General features: G+C 43.1%; 1 protein-coding gene across 2 annotated transcripts in view; it reads right to left on the bottom strand.

Annotated features, from left to right (window-relative positions):
* Positions 1-139: 139 nt before the first annotated feature.
* MAPKBP1 (mitogen-activated protein kinase binding protein 1) overlaps positions 140-21,929 on the bottom strand; it is a 102,743-nt gene continuing 80,953 nt past the window's right edge. For both annotated transcript variants that reach the window (XM_064146200.1, XM_064146206.1), the window contains 11 exons: positions 19,108-19,256; positions 18,374-18,423; positions 17,635-17,871; positions 16,505-16,674; positions 14,764-14,909; positions 14,110-14,280; positions 13,137-13,215; positions 11,306-11,607; positions 9,601-10,530; positions 6,051-6,136; positions 140-5,109 (listed from right to left, as the gene is read on the bottom strand). In XM_064146200.1, coding sequence (XP_064002270.1) covers positions 4,816-5,109; positions 6,051-6,136; positions 9,601-10,530; positions 11,306-11,607; positions 13,137-13,215; positions 14,110-14,280; positions 14,764-14,909; positions 16,505-16,674; positions 17,635-17,871; positions 18,374-18,423; positions 19,108-19,256 — 2,614 coding nt within the window. In that variant the 3' untranslated portion in view covers positions 140-4,815. The remainder of the gene's footprint in view (positions 5,110-6,050; positions 6,137-9,600; positions 10,531-11,305; positions 11,608-13,136; positions 13,216-14,109; positions 14,281-14,763; positions 14,910-16,504; positions 16,675-17,634; positions 17,872-18,373; positions 18,424-19,107; positions 19,257-21,929) is intronic.

Genomic DNA, 21,929 nt, shown 5'->3' with positions numbered 1-21,929 from the left:
CACCCTCTCTCCTCCCTCCCACTTGCTTCCCCTGCCCTTTCTCCGTGCACCCTCCCCCTCCTCCTCCCCTCTCCGCCCAGTCTCCCCTACTCCCCTCCCTCCACGACCATAACCTCCCGGGCGCGGGTAGTCAGCTCAGTAACAAATGATCACATTTTATTGAAACAGTTTAAGACACGGAGTACAAATGAATACAGAGTTAAAAACAGCTCCCAGGGGGAGCCTCACAGTGCAAAAAAAAACCCAACAAACGACTTTTATTATTACCTTTCTCCAAATTAAAAACAAACAACCAAAAAAAGACATTTGAAAGGATTATTTTACCTAAAGCCCAAAGTATAAAAACACACATTTATAAATAAATCGGGAAGGATTTTTTTTTTTGTTGCTGTTTTGTTGTTGTTTTAACAGGGGTGAAGGGAAAGGGTAGGAGGACCCAGGTGAGGAGCTGCCTGCCTTGGGTGCAGGTAAGACATGCAGAGCGGACATGGCTTATTCTGAGCACCGCTGCCCCACGCAGCTCCCCTCCGCGCGTTGCAGCAGGTCACACACACCAGCGGTGTGTGTGTCCCCCCCCCGCTATTGACACACAATCTGAAATACACGACGTGCAGGTTGTACCCAGAGAAGGAAGCACCTTCTCACCCAGGGGCTGCCAGGTGACCTGTCTATCATTTTAATGAGGTTTTTGTCATTTAGCATCCTGGATGCTGCACACCCAATAGAATGGAGTGGGGGGAGACACTGTATACATGCATGAATTTACCAATAGTGTTTAAATAGCTGTGTTTCATTTGTTTCTTATATATAATTATATACATAGTCTTTCTTCTTAAAAAAAAAAAATTAAGTTTGCATGTTTCTACTCCCAGAAAGAAACATCCCAATTCCTCTGAGTTGTGATGAAGTCTGGAAAAGAGGGGACTGGGGAGGGGGCTCTGGTAAGGCCTGCCCCAACCATTGCCTGGGAGGTCCCACAGAAAGGAGAGGACAGCCTGAGAGAGGAGGTGGAAGAAATGCAGACTCCCATACTCACATTTCCTGGGTACTACTGAGGGATGGAGAGGAGGAAGGTGCTACCTGTCGTCTGAAGAAAATAAAACAGAAAGAGTTTGATGCCCTCTCAGTTGCAGCCCTTCCTACTGTATCAGTTCAAGAGAGCTCAAGAGTGAACCAAGGATCGAACAAAGTAATACTATTCACAAGATGGGGGGAAAAAACAACCCAAACCCAACAAGTATTCTTTTTTTGATGAGAAATGTTGGATTGGAGGGGACTAAATGTATGTCAAGAGGATCGGTAGATTCAAATTATTTTTTCAGGCTTTATGTTGAACAAAGAACTTGCTTTAAAACAGGTATCTGGTTGTGTCTATGCTAACATCCACACAAAACAGCTAAGTGGGATAGACTCAAGTCTATTATCTCCTCCCACAAGCCCCTTAACTTCCCAGGCAGTAACAGTTCAGTATTTCTCTACCTGGCCCAATAGACAGCCTGTGGTGAAATATATTCACAAGGTGCAAGAAAATGTAACACATTTATGCTCTTTCTTCATTATGTAAACTGGGTTTTTTAGGAGTACTTCCTACTGCCAGCAATAGGAAGTTTAGAAGGGAGTAATCAGTTGGATCAGTCTCAAATTATAAAGAGCAACACCATCTCCTCACACCTCTCAGCAACAAACTTGTGGCACCAGCATCTCCTTTACTAGGCTTCTAATACTCAATCTGCAACATCCAAGCCTTGAGCAAACAGCTCACGACTACCATTTTAGAATAAATAGCTGCCTAGGGGACAGCAAGTAAGGAAACAAGAGGCTCAGTAGGACATATTTTAAAAACAATCCCTCCCAATTCATTCTTAAATTACAGATCATCCTCTCAGTCCTAAATCTACTTTCCTGAAGCCTTTCTGTACTGTATCTTTCACAAGCATTGGCCAAGTGATGTTCCTCAAGCCAAGACCATCTCTACTTCTACTGTTTTCCAAAGTGCCCTACATATACTACTCCAATTTATTTTTAACTGCACAACCATCCTCCAGCTGATCCACTTGCCCAACACTTCTCTTACCATCATTCTGATGCAATTTTACCTCTAGTTTCCTGTATGCAGCTGTGGTCACAAGTAAAATCCATTCCAAGAAGCAAGAGCCACTTTGACCACCTTAAAAATCCTATTTGCTTCACCAAACTCATTTCCAAGGAGCTTTGTTTCATATCTCCATGCCAGCTTCACTGGCTGTTGCTCTTTACCTTAACAGAAATTTCATTCTTGCCACGGGCTCTTCCATATCACCTCTGACTCTTTCTGTCACTACCTGAAAGCTTAAGTTATAAAACGGAATAAATTGCACAGGGAAGTAATATAAAGGACCCTCAAACCTTTATCACCAGTACCAAAAGATACCTGGGTTGAAGGGACTGTTATTTTACCTGAGTGTCTTGTGGTCCCAGTACAGCAAGACATTTCCTGTATACTAGGACAAATGTTCACAGTCTGAAAGTGGAGGAACTAGTCACCTCAAAAGCAAACTTGATCCACACTAACTCCATTGCAGACCCAACATGACTGCTATCATGCACTCCAGTCACTGCATCTCCAGCATACCTTTCCACTCAAGGAAGCTGCTAGAAATGTCCCCTCTGGTTTTCAACTTGCCTTCCTTTGCAAAACTTGTCTGTTCAAGAGAAGCAGCCCATCAGCTGATTCAGCACAGTGCAATGCTGAGACAGGACTATAAAATAACATGTTTTAAATTTTCAGTACAAGTCCATGGAAGGAAAAGTTAGCCAGGATACCTGAAACGTGAGTAAGTAGATTTCAACTACAGACAGAAACAGGTGGAAAGCTCTCAAATTGCTCCCACACCACCCAAGTCTTGAAGTACTTGGTGATGGTAATCAGCCAGCAAGCCTGTTGGAGGGAGAGTGAGAACTGCAGATTACTCAGCCTTGCAATTATTTGTGAGAAATACATCATTTTACACCAGTTTGGACAGCCCAGAAGCAAAAATGGCTGCACTGCTGATGTCCAGCCACAAAAGGACAGAGAAGACAACAGACCACACTTTCAAGTGCCACAGGGTTTCAGACAGCCAGGAAGGTAAAATGAAAGAGAATGGCTTCAAGCCTGTAACCTGTGGAACCAAGTGATAGAGTCTGGCTGCTGTGGAGTGATTTTCCCACCAAGAGCTTGCTAATTGAGTTAGTTTTATAAACTGGGAATATACTGCTCTGCCTTAAAACAAATACAAGACAGATTGGAGATGCAGAAAGAAATAAAGCATTTTGTGTACTGTTCCTGTTGTGCAAAGGAGTGGGAGTACAGGGGAAGGTGCTGAAGAATTTAATTGGGTTTAAACTTTTTTTTCTTTCTTAGCTTATCATTGACCAAAACTGCATCACTGGACAGTTTTAGGCCACAACAAACACAAGTTAGCTTGGTCTTAGAGAAGCTCCACAGGGTAAGAAGAGTATTGCACACACAAATGGAAGAAGGGAAGATTTTCTGTTTCCCAGACCAGAAATTCATGAAGAGCTAAGAGGCTGGGGCAGGGGAAATGGTGTTAATCACATGTCAAAATATCTTCTATGAAGTTTTGGGAAAACTATTTTCTGTGAGTAGTTGAAATAGTTTTACAAAAGGTAAGAGAATCTCAGCTTTCTTGGGATGCAAATACTGACTGCCTGGAAAAGCAAGAAGAAAATATTTTCCTATCACAGTGAAAGGAACAAATGACATGGATGAGCCATTGCACTGAAGAACTCTCAAATCCAGAGTTACACTGCAAGGGACAAACACCATTTTTCTCATGTCATTTCTCAACAAATAATTCATTACCCCTACAGTTCCCAGTCATGGCAATGTCAAAGTCAACAGCCAATTCCTAAACATGAAAGGTAACTGAAACAAACTTCCAAGTTTGTATCTAAATCCCATTCTTAAAACACCTGCAGCAAACCCAATCAGGAGGATAAATATAACATCAAATTCCAGATTAAAAACAGCACTACTGAATTCGCAAAGAAATCTCCAAAGCGTGGCCCAAGGGTAGCAGAGCCTTCCCCTGGAGGTGAATGCAGATAAAATACAGTGTGGGGACGCTCTTGAAACAAGAGAAAAGGAGACAAAGTTGCCATGACAACAGTAGGATTACTCCAGGTAACAAAACTAAGGCAGGAAAAGAAAGAACAGCAAGACAAGCTTTAAGTGGAAAACAGTTCATTAATTGCACAGACACTCCAGCCTGTCTCCCTCTCGGGGGTTTATAATACAGAGATTGTTTCTCGCTGGGATAGGGCAAAGGGATGAACAGTTTTTGTTAAAGGACAAAGATAACAGCCACAAACGTGACATAGAGTAACAGTCAGAAAAATAAATTAATAAATAAACCCATTAAAAGTCTTCTTGATTCTCACGAAGCCTTAAAGAAGAAGCGATTGGCTTCACTTGGATGCCATTGTTTTTAAATCAGCAGCTCAGAATTTCTTGGATAAACTGGATCTTCTTTGTTTCTTTAGGTGCCAAACATCCTGACCTCCTGGCTATGAAGAAATTTCAGGGCAATTTCTCCAAACTCCTCTTTCAATACTTTAGAGACAGGAAGTTGAAGACAACTGAGGAAAAACTATTAAAATTGTGACCAGCACGTCGCTAAGAATTGGAGGAAGTCAGTTGTAGGGGCATGAGGAAATCAATTTATAATGGTCTCCCCACCAGCCCTAGACCAGTGCATTAGTCTGAAGCTGTCTGTGTGGTCCTCTTCTTGGGATTATTTCTGTGTATTCACAAGTGCTCAAAAGCCACCCTTCTTAGAGTTTTTTGTCCATGCGTCGTTCCACAGCTTGTAGCAAAAGCTCTGAGTACTGTTCCAGCAAAGCTAGTGTCTGCTCATCTCCCAAACTCTTGGGACTGGGTAGACTGGCACCACATCCCTCATTCAGTGGGCTAGTGGTATCTTGTGGCTTTTCCAGTACCTCCTTAACCTTCGGGAGCTCCTCCTCATCCTTCAAAGAGTCCAATTCTTTCTTCATTGAGGAGAATGTTTCTGTCAGGAGGCCTGCTATTTTATCTTTGTCAGTAGAAGACTCCGTATCATTTAATACCTAAAAATAGGGAAAGGGGGAAAAAAAATAGAATGCATTGGGGTTTATATAGAGCACCAAATAGGTGGTTTTGACCCTTTATGTAAGTGGAGCCATGAAGATTTGTGGATCATTCAAGTACTCTTTTCCTCACCATTAGAGACCATCAATTTAGTCATATAATGAGGCATGCATCCTACAGTGCTAGGCACACAGAACCCAGAGGCATTACTGCTGTAGGGCAAAGATGACAAGCACATTTTCAGGTAGTGTTTTCCTTTTAGGTTCCTCCTTATACATAAGAAAATGTTCTGTTTCCCAGCTGTAGCACAGGGCCACAGACTCTTATTCTTCCTGTATGTCAGATGCAGCTGGTCACAGGACCACAGCAAGATCAGAGAGCTAATGCAAGCGGTAAGGCCAGAGCTGCAGAGGCCCATGGGGCAGGAGCATGCTGTGAGAAGTTTCAGGCTCATTGCAGGAGACTTGGCAGATCAGTGCTAAGGAAGGGAACAAGGAGCAGTCTTCCTGCTCTGCATGTGACTCTGGTCTGGCAGTGAGAAGGACAGGCAAGTGGCTGCATGGTCCCTCTCACAGCTGGATTCCCACGGTACCTCTCATCTGCTAATCCTTTTCCCAGGCATCAAAGACAGAGAACAGATAGGGATAATATAACTTAAAGCTCGTCTCTCTGAAGCACTGTATAAATATTAACTAATTCCCTAATATCCCTCTGAAAAAGAGCATGCTGTTATCTCCAGCTTACAGATAGGCTACACAAACTGAAAAGGGAACTGATATGCTCAGAGTACCATGGCAAGCCACTGGAAAAGCCAAAAGTTGGGAATCAGGAGTTTCTGCCTTCCCAGTTGAAGGTGCAGGCAAAGGGACAGGCAGGCAGCTTGCGGCAGCAAGCAGATCGATTCGCTGCCTGTAAGGAAGTCCAGGCTGAGGTCACTCACCATGCGGTAGAGGTGGATGGCCCTGCGCATGCTGTGCTGGAGCTCGGACACCACGTGCTCGCACTGCTCTACGCTGATGCACGACTCTGGAGGGGGGGAGAAAACAGAAACCCAAGCTAAGGCACAGACACATTCCCATACCTGCCATCTAGCAGCTGGGGGAGAAAGCATTCTTTTAATAGTTATTTGAAAGACCACATGCACACACTTATTCAGTGTCTATGGCTGGTTTGAGCCAACCAACAAACAGACAACTTCTGCATGATCTTTCCTTCATCCTGCCTTGAGATACAGCTTGTTTAAACATTCCTGTTTTCCTTGGCTCTAGCCTTTCCAAAGTCAGCAATATTTTTTCCTCGGATCTCACATTTTTGTTACAGTCAAGGACAGTTGCAGATCACCTGTGTCATCCTCAATTTCAATTAAATTCAAGTTCAAATGAAGGCTTCCAGTGACAAAAGGGACTGACCTGAGAAGCCTCTAACTTAACCTCCACTAGTCAGAAATCTGCATGCTCCCTTTCATGTATCCTTCTGAACAGCGTACAGCCAAGCACTGAGGATGAAGGATTAAAGTGACTTATTACACTGTTGTCTAGTGAGGACTGAGGTGCAGGGGAGTGCTGACAAACTTAACCACATTTCTGAGGAACCCAGGACATACACTACTGGTACAATGGAATTCAAAAACGACAAATAAAAGCAAGCAACTAAAAGACACCATTTGTTGCCTGCCCTTATCAGATACTATCTCCACAGCATCAAAGGCCTGCAAAGTTTTAATAAAATAAGCACTTTCATGAGTTAGACATAAGCCATGAACAAAGACATAGACACACACACAATCTGCTGTTATCTTCAAGCCACAAAGACCTGAACAAGGGACATTTAACTTTCTTCAGTTACCTAAACCCAAAACTTGGTCACATTAGCATTATTATTTCTGCAGTTTTAAGAACATTACCTTTGAACTGCCTGAAGGAGACCTTAACTAATTTTATGAATACATCTACATGAAGTATAAAAAAATACAGCTGGAAAAAAATCCCATCTACTTATATATACACAAACACATCTAGAAGAACAAAGGGGCATGAAGAAATCCTTCCATCTGCATTTTTTGTTCCCAAATCACCCAGTCTTACAGAGGTTGAGCGCAGTGGGTTTGGTTCAGTCCAAAATTCTTGGGTTTTGTTTGGGGTTTTTTTCCCTCCACTTTTTAAAATTTATTTCTTTCAGCTGCTCCCCTCTTCCCATCTTTTTGTATCAAACTCAGCTGCTTCTTCTCATGATTGTTCCTGGAATTTCTCCCCACTGGTCATGCTTTTTATGCTGGTCTCTGGCTCTGTGAGCTGCCAGACTGCAGAAAGGTCCCAAAGATAATACAAGTGGTTGTGTAACAGGCATGTTCTGCCTCTCAGGTGTGCAAAGCAGAGCTCTTCAGAAACCAGCACGGAATACTAAACAGAGCAACAGTATTAAGCACACCTACAGCATTTTAACTGTAGATGTCAAAATGCTTTAACAAAAACAATTAAGACCCTTTTAACTGCAGCTGCTTTAAGGGCAGGAAAAAGGAAGAACATTAAGTGGAAACTCAAAGTCGCACAGCAAGTCAGAAGCAGAACAGCTCGCTGTCAAACCTACAGTTCTAATCTAAACTGCCACGCTATCATCCACAGAAGTCACAGTATGTTTCCCACAGCAGTAACCAACTTGGATCTAAACAGCTTTTCCAGCATCTACCACTTAAAACTTGGCTAACTTGGTCTGCAAGCAGATGAAGGCTGACAGCTGTCTGATGAGAAGAAATAAAAAACAACAACCCACAACTTGGGAATTCACTGTGCTAAATCGTCTTAACTTGCTCGAGGATGCTGATAAATAAATATGCTGTCAGGGTGTGCTGTGCATTGGGAACTGCTTAAAAAAAATAATAATCACTGCTGGGGAAAAATAATTGTTCTTTCTCTGCACTGTCTGTGGTAATTCTGCAAAGTTTCTTGGCAACTGACCAAAACCAGTGCAATATGTAGTTTGATTCCCACATCTAGAAGAGAACATTCAGCTTAACAGGAAGCAACTGGACTGTTACTTCTCCGCTATAGAAAGTGATTCCACAGGTCCAGGCTGCATTTGCTGTTGGAGGAAACCTCACTGCTGTGGGAGCAGGGTTTGAAAGTATCAGATGCACTCCCTGTTGTACAAAGCAGCTGCTCTGTGGTACAACAGCAGGTCCCTCCAACAAACACAGTGATTCCTGTATTACATAACAGCGCTTCAATCACAGGGTATTTGATCTCTCCCTCTCGAAATGCAAAGTAAAAATAACAGTGCAGTGAAATTTGATTGTCTCCCTGCAATGCTTCGCTGCAGAAATGCTGCGCTTAACCATTGTGGTGAAAGGCAATACAGAAAGTAACTAATTAGAGGATGACAGCAGGGGTGTCCCTCCTCGGATATGGATAAGAACAACTTAGCAAAACAGACTGTATGTCCCCTTGAAGGTACAAAGTATCAGTACAGTGGTTAACATCCAGTTTCCCACTGCACAGCTCAGCCTAGTATTTCAGGAAGGCATTATTTCCTTCCAGGTTCTGACCTAAACGGTTGGAATGCCGTGGGACTAAACTGCGAGTTCTCTGCCACCAGTTCTTCTGCTTTCAATGGCAGCATTTTCACTTCAGTTTGAAGTTACCTGCTAGTTTTCATTTGACTGGAGTACTTTAAAAGAAGGCCTGTATCAGACCCAAGATCTGCGTGCAAACACTTCTCAACCCTGCACACTTGTGAAGCCTAAGCTTCCTGGAGTAACTTCACTATTATCTGTGCTTGCTGGGTTCAGCTAACGTATCACAGAAACATTCCAGTTGGAAAAGACCCTCAGGATCACCAAGTCCAACTGATCCATCCCTACTCTACAAGGTGCACCCTAAACCATACCTCCAGGCATCACATCCAAATGACTTTCAAACACATGTAGGGTTGGTGACTCAATCACCTCCCTGGGCAGCCCATTCCAATGCCTGACCACTCTTGCTGGGATAAAGTTTTTCCTAAAATCCAATCTAAACCAACCCTGTTGCAGCTTGAGGCCATTCCCTCTTGTTCTATCACTAATTACATCTGAGAAGAGACATGTTGGCCTACACCATCATCTGCTGGTCAGATATGCTCTGGGAGGGACACAAGGGATGTACCCTACACACTTACGGGGATTTCCAGCACATCAGATTTTCCTATTGACCAGAAAGAGGTTTGAGCCCCTGCAGGTAATTACAAGTGCAACTGAAAACATGAGTTTTGAGGTCTACAAAACGTTCATGTGAAAACAACTTTCTGACAGAGGAAATGGAAATTAAGGACTGAGATAAAGATGTCAGGTTGAAGAAGTGTCTCACCATTGAGGGGATGGCTTATGGAACGAGACAGGTGCAGACAGGACGAGACAGGCCAGAAGCTGGACGTAAAGAAATGTGATGGGATCGTGAGGCGGTTCACAAAGACAGGAGACAGAAGGGGGAAGATAAGAGATGGGTATCCATGCACACCTGAGACCTGTGCCGAGGCAGTTACAGATGTAGGAGACCTCGGCCTGATGGGGTCTAGTGAGCAAAGTCCAGGTTGGTTGTCTAGCACACAGGCGATGCCAGTGATCCTCTCCCTGCACCTGGGCAGTGAGCCCTCAGGAGATCTCAGATGCTGGCCCTCTGAGAAATCCCTCAGTTTTGGACTAGTGACCCCTGGCTCATCCTGGCAATCTGTCTTTGCGACTGGACTCTCCACTGGGCTCTCCTTAGTAAGTCCTGTTGGCATCTCTCTACCAGGAACCAGAGACCCAGCCGTTTGACTCTCCCTCTTGGAGGCTCGAACCTCAGGAAAAGAGGGTTTCTTTTTACAGGCCCCAGCAGGTGACTGTGGAGACTGTGGCTCAAGCAGGGTTTTTGCTTTGGTAGTAGGTGAGAAGGAGGCCAGTGTGGGTCTATCAGGCAATGGCTTTGAAATATCAAGAATCAGATGTGCTCGGTTTGATGATGCCAACTTGCTGTGGAACGGCTTGGGAGAAGAGCCGTTTACAACTGGCTGAAGTGCAGGCTTCGCTGGAACATTTTCTTTCGCTGGACTATTTTCTTTCACTGGAATTTTCATCCTCTCAGTGTCTGCTGTGGAACTAAACTGTGTCTTCTCTGCTACTGGAGGGCTAGTCCTCCCATCAGTCAGCATTTCAGCGGAGCAACCAAGGTACAGATTTTCCCCTACAGATACACTCCTTGACATCTTAGCCCGGAAGCTGGTTGTAGGGTTCATGTAGGACTTTGGTTTTGCAGCCCTGACATCTTTGGCCAGCAAAGCACCAGATCCATCCATCTTCAACATACTGGCTGATAACACCCTGCAATTGTTAGGTCTGGGATCCTTCTCAACCACCAAAAGAGTCTGAGGACGCTGCTTGGCAGAAGATATGACTCCAGGACCCTTATCTGTGAAAATTAAACAGACAAACATACCAAAAATAGACGAGAGCCAGCAGTGAATTCCAAAATGGGAAAGTGACAGAGCTGCTCCAGCCTACATGCCTCAGCACCTGGGAGAGGTGTACAGAATCACTACTCCAGGTCAGGGTTACCAAGCCTCCACAGCTTTCATTTTGCCCATCCCTCACCCTGCTCACACACTGCTGCTTACCTGCTGACAGACTTGTTCAGAAAGTGCATGGCGAAAGACCTCAGACCACTGTGACTATTAACTGAGAGGTCAGAGGAATCAGGCAAAAACTTCTGTATGATGTTGCAGTGATAAAGTGTTTTTTAATGAAAAAACAAACTAAGTGCTTATTGGTGGTTCATGACTTGATTATTTCAGAAACAGAGTTCTATAGAGGGCATAGATACAGTAAGCTCCCTGTTACTTTCTCCTCCTTCCCTCTCTCTCCTCCCTACCCTGGGGAGTTTCAGTCTGGGCCTGGAGCAACCACCCACAGCAAGCGAGAATTTCTTTGCAAATGGTTCATTTCACTCTTGGCATTGCTCCTCCCACAGCTGCCAGACAAATATCACAGACCAATAATTAGGAGACTAGCATCTGCATTACAAATCAAAAATGCTCTCCCTTGACAGGCTGTTAGGAGACAGGCAAAGCCTGGAGCTCACAATGCCGAAAGACATAATCTTAATTCAAATCGCTTCTCAAGCTCAAATCCCCCCATTTTATTCCCAGATTTATACCACCATTCCTCATTCCAACCCATGTCCTTACCCTCATGAACGAGGTCATGAACTGACTGCGCCTTTCTCATCATAGCACTCACAGGGCCTTCTGGGAAGGTGGCTAGACTCCGTTCAGGAGCCCCACCAACTCTGCTGGCCTCCAAAGCTGGTCTGCGTTTTCTCTGAACATAAACAGCTCGATTTGAATTTGCAGTCTCCAGGAGCTGGCTGCTCTCCAAAGCATCACTAGGATGGCTGCTGCCATTTTTCAACAGGTCTGGTGTAAACCGGGTTGGCAGCTCGATGGGCTTTGAATCCAAGACCAGATTTGATGAAGAGAGTGACAACCGTCTAGAGAACACGATAAAGAAATTCCAGTTAGAACAGGTCAGTGTGCTGCCCTGCACAAACAGGCTCATGCATGAAGGCAGTTTCTCTAGGACAAAAAGCCCTTCCTTATCTGGCTATTTTTAAGTCAAAACTGCCCTAGCCTGTTAAGACTTCATTCTACTCCACCCTGGAAGCAGTGGTCTGCATTTGACCTTAGGCTGTGCAATTGCAAATAACCACTGGGTCACTGATTCCAGGGAGGACACTGCAAAATGTGAAGGCAAAAGAGAAGGAAAAATTCTAGGCAAAGGGAAGACTGGGGAAAGTTAGGTCAGGTCTTTTCTCTCAGCTCACCTTACAAACAATGGAATCTTTTCAATTCTAAGACACCCTGAGATAAAGTGATTATATTTTTCTAACATTATGAAAGAGTAACTTCTAGGAATGCTGGCCAGTGTCTTCAAGAGGAAAGCCTAATTTCCTCTTCCTCTCCACTTCAGACAAGTACAGTGGGCTTACCTCACAAAAGGGAAATCTTTCAATCTGGCATGTTTGAACAGATGAGCAGATTAAAAGCCCAGAGGTGTTCATAACCTAAAACTACTTCTCTTGTTACACATCTAAAGCAGCAGTGACTTCCTCCACTCACCAATGCAACTCTCTGGAAGCTTACACAACAGCTAACCACTGTCTTCCCAAACATATGGCCCCAACATGAGACAGATTAAGAGGCACTCCTGATGGCAGAAACAGCAGCTGAATACAGCCATGACAAACAAAATTTCCCTACCAGGGTAAATCTAGGCACGGCTGGTACCTCCCTGTACAATGGAACTGACTGGAGCTGAGATTTCAGGTTATTTTAGAGAAATACAAGAGTATTTGTTTGTTTCAAACACTTAAGAACCCAAATTAACAACAAAAATTACTCAATTTTTGTTCAGGCTTTTGCTGTTGTTTATTTTGTTGGGATTTTTTTTTTTTTTTAAACAACAAGGGAAACAGCATGGAGAGGCCATCTGAGATGTCTTAGGTTAAAGGGCTTTTTTGGAAGAACAATATCCCCATTGGCCTTCATATAAGACACCAGAGCATCCTGAGAAGGCATGGGACTGAGAAACAAAGCTGGGTAAGAAAGGACTGTACAACAAAGGAAAAGTTGACAAGCCTACTTTCATTGTCCAAGCTGAATGAAATGCAAAAGAATAAACAGAGCATAAACATTGAAGAGAAAATTAGATGATCAGCAATCCTCTCCAACTTAAGCAATCATGGCATTAGTAAAGAAACAATTAAGCACATAGTTGAAAGGAAAAATAACAAAACAACAGTGTTGCTTTAGGAAGAATTAGAAGAGCTAAAGTGATAGAGGATGGCCTGTCTAAATCACAAGGATCTGCAAGCACCTGTCCAGGTGCTGTGTTAGCACTTTGCTGCACCAGGCCACCAAGGCAAGAAGTCTGCTCCACTATTTTGACCCAGGACCCAGCACAAGACCTGCTCACATCAGTAAAAATAGACAGAAAGATTCAAAACAAGCAAAGACATACCTGAGAGCCGGGGACTGGGAAAGAAAGCGAGAAGAAATGCTGAGGGTTGCAGTTCTTTCCAAATTCCTACATGAGCCACCTAAAAATTTGGTTAAAGTATAGAGAGAAAGAAAGCAGTTTAGTTACAAACATTCTAATGTACACTTCCTTACCACAGCAACTATCAAATGTTTCCTTCATATCCAAGGGGCTTTTTTGAGCTAAAACCACAGAGAATGAGATAATTTCATTGCCTTTGCCTTTTCTGTTCTACTTAGATTACTCTGCCTTAAACTGCCATTTTCGCTAAGGGTATGCCTCCTCCTTTTTCGCCTCCCTTTGTGTCCTATCCTGCCTGTAGGACTGTGAGGCACTGGTATTAAGAAGAAAACAAACCAATCAAAGGAGAAAATGAAAGCCAAACCAAACCACAAAAAAATCCAAAGAGAAAAGGGACAACTCACATAGATATTGCTGCCTGCAACCATTATCAATTCTAAAAAGATACGCTTTGTTCTGGAGTTGGTCCATAGAGACTAAAACAGCTCCTTTGCCACTCTGATGTCTCTCCTCTTATTTTCCCTCTCCACGCAGCGTTTCAGCCTTTTCTTTTGTGACATTTGTTATGCCTCAAAGTACCACTAGAGGCCACTAAATGTCACCTAAGGGAGGGGGTGAATGCACAATTAATACTTCTATATACAGCAAGAAAAACTAGTCCGGGCAGAAGAGAACAACTCTTCAGGATTCCAGGGGCAGTATTAACCCAAACTGATACAGGCCCCAGTCTCATCCACACAAACTTACACACAGACCAGTAGAGTTAGCATATGTGGCTCTTTAGGCCTTGCTACACTGCTGCTTCATTTTTGATCCCTCATATGCACCCTCCCACACACGAAAGCCCAGTAGAGCTTGTAGCCCAGTTTGCTTTATGCAGGGCACAAATTCTGAGTAACCTCATGAAGCCCACCCACTGAGTAGACAGCTGTACCTTTTCCATCAGTACTGCCCAGGGTCCCAAAATGTTGCTTGAGGAACTTTTCCTGATCGGGTGTCTGAGGGATTTCTCCTTCAGGCATGCTAGTACCCACATCCTCCTCTCCTTCCTCTCCCTCCAGATCTGAGATGCCATCCACACTTAGAGGCTCAGTGCTTTCAGAATCTGGGAAAAGACAAACAACCCTAAGCCCACAATAGCAGAATCACAAGAACATTAGCCCAGAAAAAAAAGTAAATACATAAATTGAACAAAGATGCTAAATAAAACTTAGAATTTTAAAGCAAAATCCAGTCAGCATTAAGTGTAATTCTCTTATCTCCATATCCCACAAACGGCATAGCCTAAGGGATAATCAACGCCAAACCTGTCTCCTTATGTAGTAAGGTTAAAGAACGCCACAGGTACATGAGGGAAGTGCACTTTAACCAACTCCTGCTTCTACAGTGGCTTCAATGAAGTGCCTGTTCGATGCACCCAAATCCTTACAGCAAGACTAACAGGGGTGTGACCTCAGTGCAGCTCATGAAGAGGATCAAGAATTAGAGATCAAGATAGCCACTGATAAACATGGCACTGAACCATTACAGCAAGTTTCTGTAGTGTTCCACATCACATAAGTACCTTTATAATGTCTTTGCACCTTACCTTCATTTGGATGATCTGGGCTAGACAGGCGACTGCTGCTGTAATCTACAGAGCAGGCACTGTCAGGACTGTGTTTGTCTGGGCATCCATTACTCTGATAACCTCTATTTAGCTTCCCATGGGGCAATGCTTTTACCTGGAACTCACTACAAGAGAGACAGGAAACATATAGCACTAGAAGAGAAATTTGGTTTGCACACAAAGAAGCACATTCTAATTTTAATAAGGCCTTACCTGTGTTAGTAACACCTTGATTACAAAAGTAAGGCTTTAAAGAGAAAAAGAAGTTGATTTCTCTCATTATACAGTACATTTTTTGCATTTCATTAAGCTTGGACAGTGAAGTCTCAAGGGGACTGTCTGACTTCCTGGGTGTTGTCACTTTCCCAGGATCACCAGGCACCAGCACAGAACTGCCCTGGCTTCATTTCCAGCACAGGTGAGGAACAAACATAGAGGTCTACCTAATGAAAAAGGGAGTAAAACCAGCCTGTACCTAGATAGAAACTTCAGTTTGCCATAGATTTATGAGCTCTAATATACTATTTTCTCATGTTCGTGATCTCTTTCTTTGGGCAGCTTCCATGTGGCAAAATAAAAATTCTGGGTTTGAGCAAGACTGAAGAACGTAGTACAAGCATACAGCACTGCAGGGCAAGGCTCCTGATTTCTGTTGTCATTTCATGAGCCTTGTTTCATTAAACATTCTTTCACCTGATGCCTGCAGACCTCAGTTTTCCACTTTCTGAAACATATTGGTTTCAGACATGATCCAACACGAGGTAGGATGCAGAAGTCACTCAACAGAACCTAACAGCAATTATCCCTGTCAGCTTGCAAACTCTGTATCCTTTGGAACATGTCCAGTCTGTAACCAGCATCACCAGAGGGCCTCCCTTTCTTATGTGATGGAGCAGCACATGGGCCTGCTCTGCCCAAATGGTATCATCATAAAATTTAAAATCTAAGTAAAGAGAAACTGGGAGAAAAGTAGCAGCTTCAGCTGCAAATTCTTGGCATGCACTCTTGCATAAAAGCCTGTTTAAAGGTACCAGCGTGCTCCTTGTAACAGAGCAGGAGGAGACGCAGGAAATTAAACAGCTATTAGTATCAGGTTAAGAGGGGAAGGGAAATTCAGGGAAAGAAAAAAAATAATGGAGCACATAATGAAATGGAAAATCAAGTGAAGTAAACTAAACAGCAGAGAGGAAAAAAAAAAAAAAAGGTCTCCACTGTCTCCAGTGCCCTTTTCAATTCCATCTGTCTCACACAAGCTGTTTTTTTCTCACAGAAGGGTCATCACATACTACATTTGTTAAATTCTTGCCCCATTACATTTCAAATTGTCATAAGTAATAGTGTGCTGTCATTTCTCCTGGGGAGACATTTCACTGCCTCGTAGAAGTTACTGTTGGGTGGTTTTGCTTATTTCAATCCAGATAAGGGAGAGAGCAGAAAAAAGGCTGCTCCCAAGTTGTTTATTCAACAACAACAAAAAAAAACCCCAAACACCAAATTGGAGGAAGCTGCTCATAGGCAGTTTCCTCAGAGGAAAGACTATTTCAATAACGCCATCTTAGCTTCAGATTCCTTTAGCATCAGGCTGTCACAAAACTCTCAACTAAACACGTCTGGCGTCAATCAGGCAGAGTATGTCAACTTATCCAAGTTACCACACAAGCTGTAAGCACACTAAAACAGAAACATCTAAGCCATGCATTGCAAAGAGCTTATATTTAACCTGCTTGTGTCTATGGGATTGATCTCATCTTGCTCCGGGTAGATTACACACTCCTCACTCTCAGAAGGCTCCAGTTCCTGAGAGAAAATCCCCTCTTCACAAGGCACAAGCTGGATCACTTGGGGTCGCATGCATGATCGATTATCCTGGGGAGGTATTGAGCTGCCCACCTGGTTTTAAAAGAGAGAAAATGAGATATTACCAGGGAAAAAGAGAGAAATGAGCTATTACTAGTGTCTTTCCCTTAAGTCAGCAAGTGCTGTGCAGAACTAGAAAGTATGCATTACAGCACAGAATATGATCAGAAATCACAGCGCTCCTATGCCTTTCCTGTTCCTTATTTACTAAACTTGACAAACTCCTGATGTAGTTTCCTGTTGTGTTTCCTGTTTGCAGTTCCCTAGAATTCCCTGGCAAAATACTGGGCTCTCTATCCTTCTTTGACCACACATTAGCAGCATGAGACATGTGGCAAGAGGTTCTACCACTACCTTTCATAGACTGATCAGACATAGTTCAGAGAAGTCTGTGGGCCACAGCTGAAAAACAGTGACTTACTGCAATAAACCCCCTAATCCTCTTCTCAGCCACACAGTTATAAAGGAAGGAAAATTTCTAATGTTAGCCACCAGGACAGACTGCTCCTGTGAAAGAAGCACTAGCACTCTGAGGTATGAGCACACTTTACTTGCTGTGACCCATCAATACAATGACTAAAGAGAACCTGGCACAGCACCATATGAGCACCATTTCAGTGGGTACTACAGTCAAGAAACCAGTCCCTTGCAAGAGTGAACAAAGAGGGACTCAGGTACATATCTGTAGTTCCAAGCTCAGCTTCTCAGTATTTTTTTTCCATAAAGAATAAAAAAACTAAAATAAAACATGAAGTAATCCCCATCATTGGAAAAAAACCTGGATCCCATATTGGCTCTGCTATGGCAGAGTCACACATTGCAGGAATACTAACTGCAGTGGAGATATCTGAACAAGTTTCTCAGAATGTGTTTAGAGTAATCTCTAAAGATACAAAGAACAGCATCAAGTAGTAATAAAGGCAGGTGATCAAACAGAAGCAGGACAGATGCAGTCAGAGTAGATCCACCTCCTCAGAGTAGTACTGCCCTTACTTTGTCGATGTGCACAGGTAGATCTGCCTGTTCCTCTCTGTCATCCCCATTGCTGTTCTGAGACAGCGAGTCTCGGCTTGGAGAACGGGACACGGAGAAAGACTCCAGCTGACGCAGGTCAAGCATGGACTTCACAGTCATCTCTATGCTGCTGCTGGGCTGGGACCAGCGCCCACGCTGCCGTGGCATCTTGCCCATCGGCGCCTCGGAGCGCTGGATTGCTGCTATCTCCTTGGCCTGAAGGAAATTGAAAGACAATCTTAGGGACTGAGTTCTGTTGATGGAAAAACAGGAGAGGAAATACAGGACCCAGAGAAAAACATCATTATGTCCACCTTCACAAAAGAACCAAAGCCCTCTGAAACACTTAAAGTTCCTCCCTTAATCATAAAGCACCAAGTACAGAGGATACTTCAATTGCTGCTTCTTGCAGAACTAAACATTCAAATGCCCATCTTGGATCCAAGTATACCATCACCTTCAGCACCGCATGAGACTCAGCCCAGAAATGAAAGGGCAAAAGTATGCAAAGACACCAATGCAAAAATCCAAAGGGAAGCAGTCTCTTAAGGCTCTATTTTGCCATCCCTAAGTGTCTCTTCATAGAGAGGATTCTCAATAGTTCCCCACCACAGCTATACCTTTCCCACCAGTGCAAATTAAGTTTTCAATCCCCAAGATAATTTACTTTCTGGTTTCCCTGGGACAACAAACACAATTTCAAGGTCTAGCAACTCACCCGCCTCATTTCCCAATGGGAAAGGCTTCTGGAGAGGGTAAGATCTGGATCTGAAAAGGGAAAATGATATACAGTTAGTTGACATCCTTGGCCAGTAGGACAGCTTTTTGAAGACCTCTTGCCTCATCTCTCCTCAAAGACAGGATACCTTTTGGATGGAGGACCACTACCAACAAATGCTTTCCCACAGACTACCAAATCATTGTATCAAGCTTTCAAAGGAACCATGCTGTTTTACATAAGATCTTCACTGACTCATCAGCTCCATTGCAGAACACCTGTTCACAATGCAGCAACTCACCAACAGCTTAGGGAAAAACCTTGCCCCATACACTGCTACCATCTGTGGTGAAAATACTTCACATTAGTAACAATGCTCTAAGTTTTACCAGACACCTCTAGAACCCTGCATAGGATCTCTTTTGGCTTCTATGAATTTCTAATAGCTTGTAGACACAAGCCCAAGGCATTAATTCAGTATTTGCCTAGTTTGAACTATCAAGAAACCTGGCAATTTAACAGCCACATTTCTAATTGGAGAACTCCAAAATGTACTCCTCTTCAGATACGGGAATGGACAACTCCACGTTACCCATTGGTGCTGATCTATCTTTTTCTGTCTTTGTCTTTCTCTTCTGTCTATACCTTGTTATACAGAAGCCAGTGTCATTCATCTCTGACCCACTTCCCATTCATCCCATTTTTCTCCACGTCTGCCTCTCTCCCATTCATACCTGAGTCCCTCTCAGTGTTGCAGCTGGACTGAATATGGAAAGACTGCAACCCACGCAATTCATCTTCGTCATTCCCTTCGTCTTCGCCATCCTTGTCACTGTCTGATGAAAGTGCAGGCACAGAAGTCAGAGCAGAGATGGATTCGTGCCTGGGAGGCAAGAATTGGAAGGAGCATTAAGGTCTATTTCAAGAGTTGCCCACCATTTCAATCCTTACACCAGGCAGTTCTTCACCTTCTCTCCAGTCACACTTAGCAGACTGCCTTAACTCTCCCAAACTGCCCTTGCTCTACCAAAACCCATCTGTGAGAAACAGGGCAAGTTAAGCTCTGCACAAGGGTGTGTAGACTCTGACATAACAACCATCTCATACATGTAGAAGGATGACAGAAACCAGAACAAAAGTAAATGAGTCTGTGAAAGTGGAATGAAAACTTGGCCTTCCACTTCAGACCCTGCAAACTGATACAGTGAAGTTCATAGAACACATTTGAAAGGCAAATGTTTTGCCCAGCCTTAAGCATTTCTTCTCTGGAACTGTTTTACACATCAAAAATGTTCTACAGATACTCCTTGTTTGACAACAATTTGGTATCTGGTAAATTACCACATAAGGGCCACGCTCACATCAAGGATTGCACCAGGCAGAACCTGAAGGCACAGCCCACACACCATAAAATCACCATGCTGTCTTTTTTAGCCTTCAGCCACAAGGAATAATGTAAAACATACTGGGGGCAGATCTTTAATCAAAGTAGATCAGACAAGTGTTCCCACTCAGACCTCAGAGGTATATCCCACATAGAATTCCCCAACACCAATCAAGGGCACTTACCAAGACCAAACTTTGCCTTCCCTCCTTCTCCTCTCTTTCTGCCCCTTCAGTCAACAGAACCAAATGAACTGACTCACTTTGGAAAATAACTAAACAAGCAAAGAATCTCTAACAAATCAATATGAGCAGCACCCACTCCATGTCCTTGAGCTACAGTGTCAAACTTAACATTAGTGACATTTTATAGGGTAGCACTGGTGGGTGTTAAGTGCCAAGCATTATTCATGAAGTAAAAATATCTCATCCACCAAACACAGAGCAGTCTGGCAAAGGCCCAACTTCTCCTGCAGCTAACAGATAGCAGGCAGCATTGAAATGTGGTAAGAAGTAGTTAAGATATTTTAATCTTTTCTCTTCCCATATATAGGGCAGAACATTAATTTCTGTTTCATTAAGAGTGCTGAGCAACAACTACCCTTTCAGATGAGCTTTGAGGTGTTCTAGCAAAAACATTTAAACATTGAACTGGTCTGCAGAGTCCTTCAGTGAAGCAGTTTTGTGTTGGGCTGTTCTCATCTGCTTTTGACATTTGAGTTTGTCAAGTCTCCACCTTTTTTCACTGTCTCCTTACGTACCCATGTTGTCACTTTCAAGTTCTTGTGTCTAAGCAGGGGATTATTAACAAAGATCAAGCACCACAACACATTTAAGGTTATGCCATGTTCCATCCCATGAGGTACATTACATTTATATATAGTATATTAAACCTCTTATCAGTAACTTCAGCTGTTATTCCTATAGTTATTTCTGCTTGTATTAACTATGGTTGGTTGAGGAGTTTACTGGGGAAGAAGGGTGGAACTATTAAGCACTAAGTGGTTGAATACCTCACTATGATGAGGTGGTGTGACAAGGCAAGGCTACCTTCTCTGAACTCCTGTGTGTACTGTCACTGGTGTCAATGGAGAATAATATCAATGTGTTTCACGCTACAAAGAGAAAGACAGCCCTGTCCATCAGATGGTGACACCCAAAATTAGTAATGGGAATAAAAGCATGTTCAAATAGCCTCAAAGGAGCTGAGTAAGAGAATATATTGGAAGTCAGATGGGTGATTTTTTGTACCACACAGGAAGTGCCAAATGAATTATGAAATTGCATGTGTTTGATACAAAGATAAGAGTTATCTTGCATTATCCCAGCAAAAATTCACACTCTCCTTCTACACCCTCTTTTTTACATCTTAAATATGCTTTTCAAACTCAGTCTTGTGACTTGAAGGGAGGGTTTTCAAAAAGGATCTTAGGCCCACTGACTTGAAATTGAGATACTCCTGAAAATGAAATCTAGGTTCACAAGGTATTGAGTGTTTTAACTGTTGTGCTTACCCAAGTTAACCCTGCAATTCAGAATTCTCAACTTCCTTCTTCCTCTCTTTTCCTTTCTGTACCTTGGACTTTCTTCTAAGTACTCTGCGGTACCTATATACCCAACTTTTCCTCAGCTCTTGCTCCTCGTTAGATGGAAGTTTCAGTAATGTAAAGTGAGGTCTCAAGCTGGGATGCTGCTTCCAAATAAGCATCACAGAAGAGTACTTGAAAAGTGAAGAAATAAGAATTCTGTGTTTTGCTGAATTCCTGCTGAGAGTGTGTTCAGCCAAATCATTATACCAGAATCAGTGTTTGAGAGTATCTATTCCAGAACAGCGTGTACAGACATGTACAATTCTCATCATACCTGTGACTCAGAGCAAGGATTTTAACTACCCTTCCTCTTGTCTTCCTTTGCTGAAGAACTATCCCATTTTAGTGCCATGCCTGGATCTCATCCTGCACAGCTGGGCAGAATCAGTTACACTTCACCTCCTGTTTTCTGAAGGGTTTGCCAGAACAGGGTCAATGGCAAGGAATGACCTTTAATTAAGAAGTCCTGAAGACACTTATATAGACTTAAAAAGGAGCACATCTCTTTATGGAGTTCTAGTATTAAAATATGTGATGTTAGGTAATTTCTTTTCTTTTGTGTGTCCTGAATTCAACTCTTCTGC

Source organism: Pogoniulus pusillus, chromosome 1 (assembly GCF_015220805.1).
Source record: "Pogoniulus pusillus isolate bPogPus1 chromosome 1, bPogPus1.pri, whole genome shotgun sequence".
Lineage (NCBI taxonomy): Eukaryota > Metazoa > Chordata > Aves > Piciformes > Lybiidae > Pogoniulus > Pogoniulus pusillus.
This window is presented reverse-complemented; position numbering and strand designations above follow the sequence as displayed.